The sequence below is a fragment of the Psittacula echo genome, assembly GCF_963264785.1.
Source record: "Psittacula echo genome assembly, chromosome: 1".
NCBI lineage: Eukaryota > Metazoa > Chordata > Aves > Psittaciformes > Psittacidae > Psittacula > Psittacula echo.
In genome coordinates this window covers 90,666,012-90,680,748 of record NC_137735.1, presented here as the reverse complement: position 1 = coordinate 90,680,748, position 14,737 = coordinate 90,666,012, and the positions used below count along the sequence as shown (strand labels likewise).

The 14,737-nt window shown below is 44.1% G+C and overlaps 1 protein-coding gene across 1 annotated transcript in view; it reads left to right on the top strand.

Annotated features, from left to right (window-relative positions):
• ABTB3 (ankyrin repeat and BTB domain containing 3) overlaps positions 1–14,737 on the top strand; it is a gene marked incomplete at both ends in the record, with an annotated part of 169,257 nt that overhangs the window by 138,653 nt on the left and 15,867 nt on the right. Inside the window, 6 exons of the mRNA XM_080635079.1 lie at positions 1,049–1,138; positions 4,291–4,392; positions 5,509–5,602; positions 5,712–5,847; positions 7,464–7,684; positions 9,120–9,298. Coding sequence (XP_080491205.1) covers positions 1,049–1,138; positions 4,291–4,392; positions 5,509–5,602; positions 5,712–5,847; positions 7,464–7,684; positions 9,120–9,298 — 822 coding nt within the window. The remainder of the gene's footprint in view (positions 1–1,048; positions 1,139–4,290; positions 4,393–5,508; positions 5,603–5,711; positions 5,848–7,463; positions 7,685–9,119; positions 9,299–14,737) is intronic.

The window sequence follows — 14,737 nt, the reverse complement described above, 5'->3', positions numbered from 1 at the left end:
TGCTGGGCACCTCCAGTTTCTCTGGAAAGCACTTCATGGCAGCACTCAGGTTGAGCAGCAGACAGGCTATCATCTAACAGCAAATTTACCAGGAGAGCTCGAGGTAGGCTATAAACACAGATCAGAGGTAGCTGCGTGCTGTGGTAGATCTACTGCAAAACAACTGGTGGCTGTTGATTAACACCCCCCGACTGTATTTAATAAGCAGCTTTTTCTGTTATAATTTACAGTAGATTTAATGATTTTTTTCTCATGGTTTTCTCCGGACTCATTACCACAGCCACAGTAATACTTATCTTAAGGGAGAAATGGTGATCAGCCGTAGCAGGTATTTGAGATTAATACAAATTGCATTGTGGTGGTTCTGTAGCAAAGGGTCACTTAATCTGCTTTTTCTCTAAATAGGGCCATATTTTCCTGGAACCTGCAACTTGCAGCAATGCTTTCTGGCATTTCAGTTAAAATTAAGTCCTTGTTTGCTAGGGAGTGCTATATAAAGCCTTTACATTTCTAGCTCCTTAACCATATCCACGTTGAAAAGCTGTGCCCAAATTAAACCTATCTTAAGAGGAGCTTGAGATGTTTTTAAAGGCTCTTTCATTAACTAAAAAGTTGTATTTTATGAAACTGTTATCATAGAAAACTAGATAGAATTATTGTCTTTTTAAATACCAGTGGAAATTTGGTTGCTTTGATAAAAACATTTCTCTGCTGGGGACCCAAAGACAGAGATGCTCAGTTTATTATACAAAGACGGAGGTGAGGCTGACAAGCCCTAGTTTCACTCACCATGTTGAGGATGCTGAGAATAACATGAAAAAAAAAAAAGCCCAACCCAAAACCAGTCAACATGACAACAAAAATGGAGATTTTACAAAAGTGGTTACCATGGTCTGAGGGGCATGTCTGTGATAGAGGTAATGGCTTTTGTTAAATGTGTACTGCTAGTCTTGATTATATATACTTAAATAATTGTTTAAAAAAATTAAAGAGAGTTTTGTGTTAAAATTGTCAATTCCTTTGTTTTTTAACTCCAACAAATGACTAGGGCATGACTCCACTGATGTATGCTTGTGTCAGGGGTGATGAGGCTATGGTGCAGATGCTGCTAGATGCTGGAGCAGATCTGAATGCTGAGGTGAGGACTTTTGTTGGTTGTATTTTTGTTCTGTTATTTGTTTACATCTTAAACTACCCCCGGAAACAGTAGTGGAGGGAAAATCCCAAGAATTAAAAAGAAATGTGTCTTACCCTGGGCAGCACCACTTGAAATGAATAGTGAAATCAAACTGCATTAGATTAACATTAGGATTCATTGCACAGAAGGGGTCTAGTCATCGTACATATCCCACAGGTAATATTGATTTAGTTGTGTTTGTGCACTGGAAATGAATGCAGGCATTAGCACTAGCACGGAGCATGGATCTAATGATACTGGAAGGACTCCCTGAATCTCAGCTGAATAAAAATGAAGAGGGTAAAAGAAATACCCATCTGATAATCTGCCAAAGCTTGAGCATTTCTGCACATTGGGATGTTCCAGCTAAGCATCCCCAGCACACAAGCGCAACATAGGTCCCAATGCTTTGTCTGACAAAGAGCCTCAGGCTAAAAACTGTTGGATGGGGAGCTTGAAGCTTCCAGAACATCAACGTCTCTTTGATGAATGCACATCACAAACTTACACAATCTGTCCACTTACACAGTCTGTTGATTGTGGTCCAGCTCTGCGCAGTGCAGGTATGTATGCTTTTAAAGAGCTGTTTGAATATCCGCAGAAGAATTATTTATTTGTTAATGACTCCAGTTTCAATTTGTTGAGGTCATGAGTAAATTAAGCTGTCTGCTTCACTTATCTGTGTTCCATCTGTTCTGTTTGGACCTGAATGAGCCGATAAATCGCAGTCACTGCTTTCAGCCAGACGTTTTGCACTTCTAAAATATCTAATTTAAAAGTAGAAATGGATGTCACCTGTAAGAGACTGATAGTCCTTACTATCTGATTGCTGTTTGGTAGCTTATGTGAAATCAGCTGATGATTTCAGTTCCCCAAATTCAAGCACACCACCCTGAAGAGCTGGCAATAATTGAAAACTTGAATCCCTGTTAGCACTCTCAATAGGCACATCAGAGACTGGATGGGCCTGGAGACTGATCTCTCCTTTAACCCTCTCTGTGGCTCAGAGGTGAGTGGCATTATTTGGTTCTTAGGACAAGTTTTCATTGGAGTAGTTCTCCCAATAGCTCCAGTAATCTTCCAGACTTGAATCAAATGCAAATTTAAACAGTTTTGTCTTCCTAAAACTGCTGACATCTGAGAGAACAGCTCCAGTGACGAATGTGAACCTCCCTGATTCATTTCTGTAGAGTGTTTGCTCTAAAATCAAATGAAAACACTTTGGGACAAGAACTGTGAATAATTATGGTGTGCAATTATAAGATGATTTGTGCACACCACAACCAACTGTGCAAATTGGGCAATTATGGGGAAAAAAAAGGCAAATCAACCACGAACAAAAATAAATACTCTGTCAGGTGCCTGCATCATTTTCCCCTTTCACTTTGCAAATCAGTTATATATATATATGTTTCCAAAAGTAGCCTCAAATGCCGGGTGCCTCCCTTTCTGATTGCCCATCTTTAGCAAAAAATGGACTCATTTCCAGATGTGCTGAGATGCTGCGGTTTGCTCTGGAGTCAGTAGGACCTGTAGCTGCTCAGCAAATCTCAATGGAGGCCTTAAAAGCCTGGTCAACAGCAGGTCTTTTTCAAACACCGTGTCAACTGGAGGGAACTCTAACCAAAGAAAAGGAGCAAAGGAGTTAAAATGACTTCATTTTCTTTGCCTCTTTCCATGGGCTGCCCCGAGCAGTGGTGGGAATCTGTGCTTGAGGAGGAGCTGGAATGCATTTGCTAAACCCTGATCCTGCCCATCCTCACTCTCTGCTGCTCTTGCTCCCCAGGCTAAACCCCAAGGCTCGAGCTGCTCAATCCTCTTCCTTCTGAACAAACCCAGACCTAAAGAAGCCTTTCTCAGAGGCCAGCACTCTTCTGTTGCACTTTGAGCTTTCTCTTTGACAAATCTCTGCGATAACACCCAGGTGCTGGTGCAGATCCGCTCCTCTGGCAAACTGCAGGATCTGCATGGGCTATTCAGATTTTGCTCTCATCCCTGTCCTTGGGACTGAGGGCCTGGTCGTGTGCTTCTAGCAAAACGCTGCATGTGGCGCTTGGAAATGCGAGCTGTTGATGCAACCGAGCATTTAATAACTGCTCCCGCTCCCCATGCTTCAGACGAGGTGGTGAAAGCATAGCTGGCTGATGAAACAGAGATGGTGCATCTTTTACTCTGATTTTAGTCCTCCTCTGAAGATCAATAATAAGGTGTTGAATTTTAGTGTCACACTCCATCTGAGTGTACAGCCTTGGACTGCAAACAGTCATTAGACTTTACCATCACTGTGGACCTCATCAATATTAATACACCCATCTTTAAGACAGGGAAATTGAAGCAAGGAGTGGTTATTTGTCTTCCCCAATGTCTGCATTAGATGCATCAGGCACTAAGGCGTAGAAAATGGAAGGAGCAATTTGAAAAATACCATTTCGTTTTCCAAGGATGTAGTTTGCATCTCTTTTAACTGTCACCACTCTGCTCTTTTAACTCAACTCAGACGGGAGAAGGCAGTAAAAAGAGTTTTCTTAAAACATTTCTCAAGTGCCACTCTGCCCCATCACTTCTCAGCTGTCTTTTTTCCTCTGGCAACAGAGGTGGAGTCCGGAAGTACGCCTGTGAACTGTAGGGTAGGGCTTGTGATGTGTCTTTCATGACAGCAGTGACAAAGTGATAGTGATTTATGTGGAAAGAATTTCTTTGGGCCTGGAGCAATCCCAAGACCCAGGGCTGTTGATACATGGCCTGGAGAAGTCAGTGGGAGTGGTCCTTAGCTGTAAGTGTCCTGATCCATCCCTGCTTCCCCAGTGTGTGCTGTTGTAACCAGCTGTGGATGTTTTTGACCTTGTGCAAAAGAATCCAGTGGCCAGTGGTTTAGATGGAGCTACAGTAGTTGGTAAAAAGACTTCATTTGGTATGAACTCTATTCAAGCTGTCAAATCAGCACAGATTTAATATTGAGAAAAATTTTGCAGGAAAAAAACAAAGCCAATAATTTTATAAAGCACCTTTCCCAGGTTTTCTTTCTCACTCCCTCACATGCCTGGCTTTCAGGCAGATTGAATTTTATTACCTATAGCTCTTTAAAAAAAAAAATAACTTTAATTTGTTTGTAGGTTGTCAGTACTGCTCATAAATACCCATCCGTCCACCCTGAGACCCGCCATTGGACAGCTCTGACATTTGCTGTGTTGCATGGACATATTCCTGTAGTTCAGGTATTATTGTATTTCCCTACCTGCATCTCATTCTTTTGTTTCTCCTTTTCAGTTCTAATTACATCCATCTCAAACCAGTATCCTTTTGTCATACTTATATTGGTTACTTCTGCTTCTTCTAGAGTGTACTGATATATAATAGACCTATTATATAGCAAATACGGTGTTCAAACCTTAACCAATATAAGGTTTAAATAGGACAATTTTAAAGCAAAGTTGCACCAAAAAAAGTCTGACAACTCCTTGTGCTCCTTCCTGACCACTTGTTTTATATGTTTGTTTATTCATCCATTGCACTTTCTTACACTATAATGTTCTAGCAAATACAAAACCGCTGCCTTGGTGGGGAAGAGGTGGACAACAGCTGTTGAGCTGCTCCAAATGGGGAGAATCACTCACTTTCCTTTCCCCATCGAGGTGTTACATGGGATATGCTGGTTCTGTGCTTTGGCATCTTGAAAGTTGAGAAGGTTTATTATTCAAAACAGCTGTGTCTATGGCACACTTAATGAAGCACCAAAACTGTGAAGGTCTCAAGACAGAAATGGCCAAGACAGGGCTGGAGCACAGGCTCCATGCTGCTCAACTTGGCCGCTTTTGTTTTCAGCATTATTGTTATGTATGTGCAAGTGTCCCTGATGGAGATCACAACTTTTGGACTGATTGCTGCAATTGGTTCTTAAGAATTGCCTTTCTTTTGGCCATGACTATATATAAAGATGGAGAAAATTGAAATCTGATCCATTTTAGGATGATGCTGGGCTTCTAGAAGACCATGAAGGAAGGATGCTTGTTGGGTTAATTTTCAGTACTTCCATCTTCTATGCATCACTTCCTAACACTGACCTTACCCCATTTCCCATTCAGAAACACTGGGTTACACTTTTTTGGCTCTGAAGTTGGACACTACTGCTCCTGGTGTCCAGCAGCATAAACTGAGCGAAAAAAGGAATGAATTTGCCTGTGTGAAACAATAGGCAGAATTTGCATGTCACTTGTCTCCATCATATCTGGTTTGCAGATAACAAGAAGCATTAGACTCTCATTCGTCACTGTTCATGAATTCTGAAGACTGTGATACCTCCAGTTGCTCTAAACAGTGAATTTTCTTTCTAGCTGTTGCTGGATGCTGGAGCAAAAGTAGAAGGTTCCTTGGAGCATGGAGAAGAAAATTACTCTGAAACTCCTTTACAGTTGGCAGCAGCTGCTGGTAAGGACTTTCCCCCCCCACTGTAATAAGGTCTTCAGTCAGGATCTGTGATTTAGGTGAATAAACACTGGACTGCAAAAGAAGTAAAACTGAATCTCTTGACTTGCAGGAAATTTTGAACTGGTCAGTTTGCTGTTGGAGCGAGGAGCTGACCCCATGATAGGAACAATGTACAGGAACGGCATTTCCATGACTCCACAAGGTGACATGAACTCTTTCAGTCAGGCTGCTGCACATGGACACAGGTAGAGTGGGAACAAGTTTAGTGGCATCCTTCAAGTGCTTATTTTTTGCTTGGTTTGAGCAGATGGGTGCAAGTTCTGCATGAACAATTGAACATGCCACCAACTGAGCAGAGATGTAAGGCTTTTTGGTAGCATGTGATTTTAACCAGTTGGTGGTACAAGCTGCTTTTTGCTATCTGATTGAAACAAAAGAGGAAAGGCAGTCTTCATGTTGCATTGCAATGCAATGGTTGTTAAATGGCAGCTGATGTGATGACAGAAAGGAATGCCAAGAGCATTCCTTCTGAATTTCTTGATATATTTCTCAGGTTTGAGTGAATCATGTCTGTACTGCTGCAGCCCTAATTTTTGTTGAATACAGTTTCTGCATCTCTGTTTACTGTAAAGTCCTGTATGTCTTAATGTTGTATGTATGCTGTAAATCTAAAAAAAAAAGGCAATGAAATGAGCACCTGGCATGCATGATCTTGCAACGCTCAGGAGTTGACTGCAGTGTAATGGATTAGTATTATGATCTTCACGTTCCTACTTTTCTGATTGTAGCCATCCAGAGGAACATAGATACAGGTTAGAGACAGTACCTACCGTCTGTTTGCTTAGAGATGAGCTGCCAGTCTAACAACTTGCTAATGGCATGTCAGGGTGGGTTCACATAACATTGCCCATCTGGAGCCTGTGGGGGATCCCTGGGACAGAGAGGACAGTTTGGTTACTGGAGTCTCACGTTCAGCTGGTGTGAGTGGGCGCCATGTGCCTGAGGAGGACCTGGGGCTCTCCTCGGCTTGGCTGCCGGCTGTGCATATCACAGGCCCTGGCTCTTACATTCCTGTGTGTACACCGCTCACACACGCTCCCTCCTCCTTCCCTTTCTGCCCTAAATTTTTTTGGGATGTGCCATGCTTTGCTGTCACCCCATGCTGGGGTCTGAGCAACTGAAGGGAGGACATTGGAGTACAAGCAAAGTGGGATGGGGCCCAGCCTGCTTCTTTTCTCACAGCTGGAAAACCAAGTGACTCTGTTGAGATTGATGAGGTTAAACTGGTACAAACCTAAGGGCACCAAGTCTCTGAATTTGGGCTTTGCTATTTGATGGCACTTTACTTTGCAGAGCGGTCTCAGATGTGCTCGAACCTGCCCTGACTGGCCTTGTTCAATGTCTAGTTGCTCCAGCTTTCCCAGACTGCTTTGTGTGTTAATCGAGTGGTGGTGCTTTCAGTAGCTCCAGGCAGCTCCTTTCTCAAGTGGCCTCCATGGTGGAAGTCCTGAGAGCTTGTCCAGAGGCACCTTTGCCTTCCCTGATTGTGGGAAGAAGTCTTGAGTCACATTTAGCTCATGGGTCTCTGTTCCCATGAGACGATGCCACTTGTGCAATATCTGTACGGTTCCTGTCACAGCAGCAGACGTGGCCCAGGCAGTGCAGGTGGGCTAGCAGGAGCTGTGCTTGTCTCAAGTCTGCTCTCAGCTGATTCTGCCATTAATTGGAGTAATATCCTGGATAGGTGTTCTAACTTGCCATGTTGCAGCAAGTATGCTGGACACAACAAAAGCCTAGCCACTGACTCTGCTCTCCTGCCTTCTCCTTCCCTCTCTCCTGTCTGTCATGCTGTGATTGACAGGAACGTCTTTCGCAAGCTGCTTGCTCAGCCAGAGAAGGAGAAGAGCGATATTCTGTCACTGGAGGAGATCCTGGCTGAGGGGACGGACTTACCCGACTCAGCCGCAGCTCCGCTCTGCGCCAGCCGCAACAGCAAGGCCAAGCTGAAAGCCCTGAAGGAGGCCATGTACCACAGCGCTGAGCACGGCTACGTGGATGTGACCATTGACATACGGAGCATAGGTCAGTCCCAGCACCCTCTTTCCTCTCCCTCTGGGAAAGGATCGCTGACAGAAATGCATCTATCAATGGGCTGTTGCTTAAACCGACCACGGTTTCACCTTCCTCAGCTCTTGGGGAAGCAGGTGATGGGGGATCTGGCAGGTGCCTAGCCCATTTCAGCTCTACAGCATGCCCCATTCAAGAGCTACTGGCACATTTCTGCAGGACAGAGTGATTTCTACTAGCAGCCATCTTCACTGCTGCATGGCAGAGCATTAGATAAGGCTCTGAGGCAGTGTTTGGCTCAGTGGTTGGGCCATCTCTATTTTGTACTCTGCTGTTAAGCAGCGCACCATTAAAACATCTTTATTTCCTGGGGTTTGTGAGCCTCTGAGGATATGGGCAGGGAACTGACTTCTTGGTGTGCCAACCCTGCCAGTGCAGGGCTTGAACATCACACCAGCCTGCTGGGAATTGCTTCTGCCCATGGGGAGGGTGGTTGGGTAGTGCGGAGAGGAGTTGATCTGGACTGCGTATTTACCATTGCCATTGAGCTGCATTCAGAGAGACCCAAGTGCTTGGCATGCCTCTGCCTGATGCGGTGCTCCAGCTCTGGGGATGTGTGGTGTGGGTCAGTGTGGGACAGTCTGAGGAGTGGCTCGCTGAGTGGGCTAAGCAGGCAAAGCCCTGGTGATGAACGGGAGGAAAGCAACAGGGCTGCTTTCCAGGCACTGGACATTCGCTGAAATGGAAGGAAAAACCTTTTGCAGCCAAACAAGAGGCTTGCGTTTCCTCCCGCTTCGTTCTGCAAGAGCAGAAACTAGGTCACATCCAGCCTAATGCCTGCAGAGGTACATTAGCTCCATGTGCTTTCCCGCTCACCGCACGGGAGCAGTTCCCTTTAAGTTCCTGGAGAGTGGTTCTGCTGCAACAAACTACTTGAAAAGGCTGATCTGCTGAACTCGCCCACTGCTGTTTAGGGAAAATAGTAATGATCAGGAGAGGACATGGAGTAGCACTAAAGAAAGTTTTAATCTGGAGACCACCAGTCTGAATCCAGGTGGGTAGTGGCCAAAATTGGGGTTTTTTTACCATTTAATGGCTCTCCAGGGCTGCATTCGAACAAATGAGCTAGTGTAAATCTAGTTTCCAAAAGGCTTTTGCATCACAGAGCACCACAGCAATTACCACAAATTGGCAGTCTCAGCAGAGAAGCTGAGGGCTAGATGAGCAGAGAGACCACAGTCTTCTCCTAGAATTTGGAGGAAAGCCTCTGTGCAATAGGTCTGGGATGTCCTGATAGCCACCAGCCTTCTCAATCAGGGAAAAAGTAGGAATTTGATTTCTAGGGTTATTTGGCAGCTTTTGCTTAAAATCTAAGCAGAAGTAAAGGTAAAAAAGCAGAAGGGCACTTTCTTCTCCAGAGCTGGAAACGAGCTTTGTCCTCTGTCCATAGGTGTTCCCTGGACACTGCACACATGGCTGGAGTCCTTGCGCACATCCTTCCAGCAGCACAGACGACCCCTCATCCAGTGTCTGCTAAAGGAATTCAAGTCCATCCAGGAAGAAGAGTACACAGAGGAGCTCATCACACAAGGGTTGCCTCTGATGTTTGAGATACTTAAAGCCAGCAAGGTAGGATAAATTTTGCTTTTTAAAGAAATCAGCTTCATTCCCATCCATTGCAATTTTGGTTTTGCACAGCTGTCCCAAAGGTTGTTTAGACTGTCTAGAATTGTTATTTTTATTATTATTATTTGTATTATATATCTCAGGGTTTTTTCACAGTGGAAGCATGGGTTAAAAACAAGCTAATCACATCTCCTTCTAGAACAGCTTAATACTGATGCTAACAATAAGCTGGAGAGACAACAGAAGCTGATGCATAGTGGTGAAATTACCATCAAATGGGTCACTGCAGTATGGCAAGAGATGTTGATAACAAAACCAAACCAAACCAACCAAAGAGTAACTTTACCCAGCTTGTTTTACAGGACCATACAACAAAGCTAATATTCATGTTTGCTTTGGATTTGTTTAACCTCACACGTGACTTTCCCTTCCCTTCATGTGGGATTTGGACTCTTAAACGTGTGGGGAGACTGGTCTCTACAAGAACAGAACAGGATAGGGTTTTTTAAATCTTTTGTGTGAGTGTTTGTACTTGCAGCCTTCTCAGATTTATTCTTAGCTGACATTTTCTTAGCCAGACAAATTAGACTAACAAAACCTTTTGAGGGAGGTACCACTGGGTATGAAGTATAACAGCAAAGCAGATGATCATGGGGTGGACAAGGAGAGGAAAATGTCTTACGTGGTGAAGGATGGATGCTTCCTTTTAAAACTTGTTATAACCATCATTCTGTTCTCTACTGGTCCCCCTGACAATCAGTTGCTCCCAAGGAATGCCCAGTCAACTTTACTGTTGACAGAAAATCATTTTAGTGATGAAAAGCATCAAAACTGTTTGATTGCTGTTCTTTTTCTCATGCATCATGTTGCTATGGTTTTCTAATTGTTGAACTGGGAAATAAATAACATTTCTCACCCAACTCTGCATGTAACAACAAGGAGCAAATAATTTTTAGCATCTGCAGCAATAGCCTAAATAATATGAACAGGGGAGAGGTTCTGGTCTAAGCACTCACTACTAAAAGATTCCAGACTTAATATAGTTAGTAAAAGCCTACATGGATTTATTTCTTGTATCTTGCTGCAAAAGAGGGCTTGGACTACAGTCCGAGCAAATCCTCAACATTTGTTCCAGCAATTGTTCTGATATTTGCTCCCACGAGTCTTCCCTTTGGGATTAGTTTGTATTGGATGGGTATTTGTTTGAGACAGCTTTTAGGAAATCATTCCAAATCCTAGGATTTGTAGGTTCCTTGTTCTGAACTCACTTGGGTTAATGTTTGTTCATCCAGAAACTACCAGCAAGGTGCCATTTGGTTTGAAAGTTGATATAAAATTAATCATATTGGAAACTTAATGGAGATTCAGTTTCAGCCTTGTTATCTAGGTTGAGAGGTGTCATTAATTGCACTTCTCCTGGGTAGCTGAAGCCAAGGCCAGTGATCACTATTAGAATAAGTGACTTACAGGATAAAACATTTGGGACATAGAATCATAGAATAGTTAGGGTTGGAAAGGACCTTAAGATCATCTAGTTCCAACCCCCCTGCCATGGGCAGGGACACCCCACACTAAACCATGTCACCCAAGGCCTCATCCAACCTGGCCTTGAACACCGCCAAGGATGGAGCATTCACAACCTCCCTGGGCAACCCATTCCAGTGCCTCACCACCCTCACAGTAAAGAATTTCTTCATTATAATGTCAGACTATGTCTACTGAGTCCGTTGTAAGACACCTGGAAACAAATAAGACTGCTACCTTCTGCTTTGGGTTTACTTAAAACCTAAATTGTGGCAGAGTGAAAGAGCTGAAGTATCAAAAAAACCCCTACATGACAAAGAAGAAATCTGTGCTGATCTTTATTCCTGCCTTTGGGCCTCAGGGGAGCTGCCTTTCTTCACTCTTCATGAGCATGCATATTCACAAACACACAGACACTGCTTCATATTCTTAGAAAAATAATTAATCATTCTGGGACACTGTAAGGGTTTACAAACTGTTGGCAAGTGGCATGAATTATTGCAATGGTCTTGTCCAAATGGCCTCTCACAAAGCTCTCCAAGGCAGAAATGAGGACAGACTCTATGTAAACCCTTTGGAAGAAATCAGAATAGATTCATTTGTAGGAGAATGAGCCAATAAAATTTCTCCCTGGTCACTCTGTAGAAGGAAGCTGAGATTCAAAGGACCTTCTGTTCCCCTTCTCTTGAAGGGCTGAGAGCAGAGACTGTTCTTTATGTATACTCACAGACTGGAAATCTCCTTTAAGAGGTCCAGAAGGGCCATAACTGTGGTTCACATCCCTCTTTTTCAACAGCAAATTGTAAAGCCCTGCCTTTTGTGGAGCTGTGGGGAGAGCAGCTGGATTTGCCCACATGGACATCTTTTTCCCTGTGGTCTGGGAACTTCAAGAGAGACTACAACTCTTGCTAAACATCTCAGTTTGGCTCAGTACCCTTCCTTAATGAGTTTTTCAGGGCAAAAAGTATAAAATAAGCAACTAGGAAGCACAAAGCCACTTTGCATTTCTTGGCTGATGTAAAACAAGATGTCCCATTTGCTACATATTGTGATGCTCAGTATATTTTAATAGCATGGCAACTTGTACCTAATAGAATTGGCATTTTGCATTCCTAGAAATAGTTCCAACTATCCCGTACTTTCAGAACAATTTACAAATATTAATGAGTTGAGACATTGAGGAAGATCTTACCTCCCTCTGCAAACAGGGAAACTGAGGTAATTAAAGAGGCATATTCTTAGTGCCTCATGAAGTGACAGTCCTGGCCTCAGAAGCTGTGACGACCTGGATAAGCCAGACAGAGCAGGAAGCACACCTTCTGCCCCACCTTTTGCTTTGCGCTGTCAGGCAAAATATTCTTGCAGGTCCAGATGTGAGAGTTTATATGGGAGCCCTGCACCAGCAGGCACTGATGCTGGTGTCCTGCAGGGTGGCACTTTGCTCCCATTTATGCGCTGGAACGCTGACAGTAGAAATAAAAGTAAAATTACGAGAAGTCCTGATGCTGGAACACGGAACAGCAATAAAAATTGGCAAATCATGCAAAAGTGGTTGAGCTGAAGGCCATAGTTTCATTGTTTCTTTTCAAGCTGTGAAATAAGCAGGGAAGAACAGTGAATAGATTGCACATTGGTTGTTCACTGCTGCACTAAAGCCCTGGAGGAAGACTTCCAAAAGCACGAATGAAGGTTCAATACCCAGCTCCTGGTGGTTTCCAGTGGGACAGAGTGCTTTCATTTCCTTTCATGCCTTTAAATATCCTTATTAGCTGCACCTTTGAGAATTGAGTGGAGAGCAGAGAAGTGGCAGTATTTCCATGCTGGTGAGGCAGAGCTGCAAGAACAGGCAGAAAATTGCTCTGCACTTGCTCCCTCTATGATTCCTGCTGTTGTGCAGTGAGCCTGGGTCTTTACCAAACCAAAGACCAGAGACAAGGTACTTCAGAGAAAGCAGCACCAGTGGAAAGGACATGTAGAGCTCAGTTTAAGGCACTTCCCTAAGAGCAAGCTTAGGAGCTTGCTTTTGAGCAAAACTCAAACCAAGGAAGCTCCACACTAAGAATATCAATGACGCAGTGGTGGATTTGGGCCACTAAATGAGGAGGAAAGGAGCTGCCATTTTGGAATAGATTTAATGTCTTTGGCAGACAAGCACACAAACACAGCCTGCTAGAAGTCGTTTGGACAGGGCTGCATGAGACAAAAGCTGGAGAGGCACTTCTAGGAGTGAGTAGCCCTGAGCTAAACTTCAGCTGCTGCACAGAGCAGAGTCCCTCAAAGCTAAGATGACACTGGAGATCTTGTTATAGAAGAGGGATAGGAAGATGCAGCTGAATTCTTGCCTGCTGGTATCTGTGTTGTGCTCTTCATGGCCTGGAGGGTGGCCTCCAGACTTCTCATAGGAAGCTCTGCTTTGCCTCCAGGTGAGGTTGATGTTTGCATTTCCTGAGCTTGGCTCTGAGCTGGATTGACCTCCTGCCTCATGTCAGAGGACTGTATTTGCCTGATGAGTGCATGTGCCTGAGGGCTGGCTGCCGATCTGAGATTGCCCCTTTCTCCCCCCCACCCCAAATAGACACTTTCAAAAGAGCTGTGTGGAGACTGCACCCAGATCTGTGGGCTTATAGTGCCTGAGGTGGGGGCTCACAGGTCAGCTCTTCCATTTTTGCAGGGAGATTCTCTTGAGAACAATGTGCTGAACGTTCAGGGATGCTCCTTTGTCCTCTCTCTATGAAAATCCTGGAGCTGTTTCAGTTTGATCTTGACATTTCCACAACCTGAAAAGGGAGAGATTCAAAGCCACAACCTTGGAAGTTAAACACATCTGGCCTTTAGAGGAGGTTGGTTTTAGATTTCCACTCTGGAGCTCTGCGTGAGCTTGAATTGTCATTAAAATCACGCAGCTCCATCCATGCAGACGAGCCAGCACTGTTGCTGGTAGTACGAGGTTATGAGCCAGCCCCATCCACTGCTTTTTCTGCGTGCAGCAATTTACATCAGATTGTCCTTGGCCTATTTTTCTGAGGAAAAAAAAAAAAAATACAATTTTTTAATTCCAAATAATCTCTCTTACAACTTTCTCCCTTCCCTCTCCCCGTGGCATGGGCAAGGAGCTGCTATTTGCCACTACTTTGGATCCTTTGTGGGCGCACACATCGCCGAAGTGCATGTGATAGTCCCCATGTGCATTGAGTGCACGTGCTGAAGTGTTGTCTGAAGCTCTGCCTCACACTGGAGGTGTTTCGCACCAGGAAAACTTGGCTTAGGAGTACAGGTATTCCTGCCAGTGTATTGTCCAAGACAAAATCACCTTGAAAAGTCATGAGAGAACTCCTTCATCACCATGGCCTCCATCGCGTTCTGCAGCTTTCTCTTCATCCTCCCCATCAGTTTGTGTCAGCGACAAGGTCATTTGTTTAAAACCTAGCCCATTAGTGAGGTGTTGATCACACTGTGCAGCCAAGCTTGTTGAAAGATGCAGGAAACTACTTTGCAAAGATGTTTCCTCAGGATTTACAATTCCCGCAGAGTTTCCCAACTTCTACAGATGTATCTACAGCCAGCTGAAGGAACCTGCAGGAGTGCACCAGCTCTTTTGGAAGGCTAAGCTTCTTGAGTAACAGCCATCAGTCTGGTGTTGGCAGTCATTGAGAACAAATAACAATTTGAAACAGTAGACAGGTTTTAAAACTCCAAGAGGCATGTGGGTATCTTGAGAAACCTAGCCTGGATAGTTTGAAAGCTCAAGTACTCTTCAGCATTAACTTAGCCACTTGGAATCCAAAATGTCTTAGAAAGTAAACTTTGGGGGGGGGTGTGGGGTATGTGTGTTTGATATATCTTTTCACAAAGAGCAGCATGTAGCCTCTGTCTTTCATGTCTCCAGCAAACAGAAAGCAGCAGGAAAGGCTGAAACAC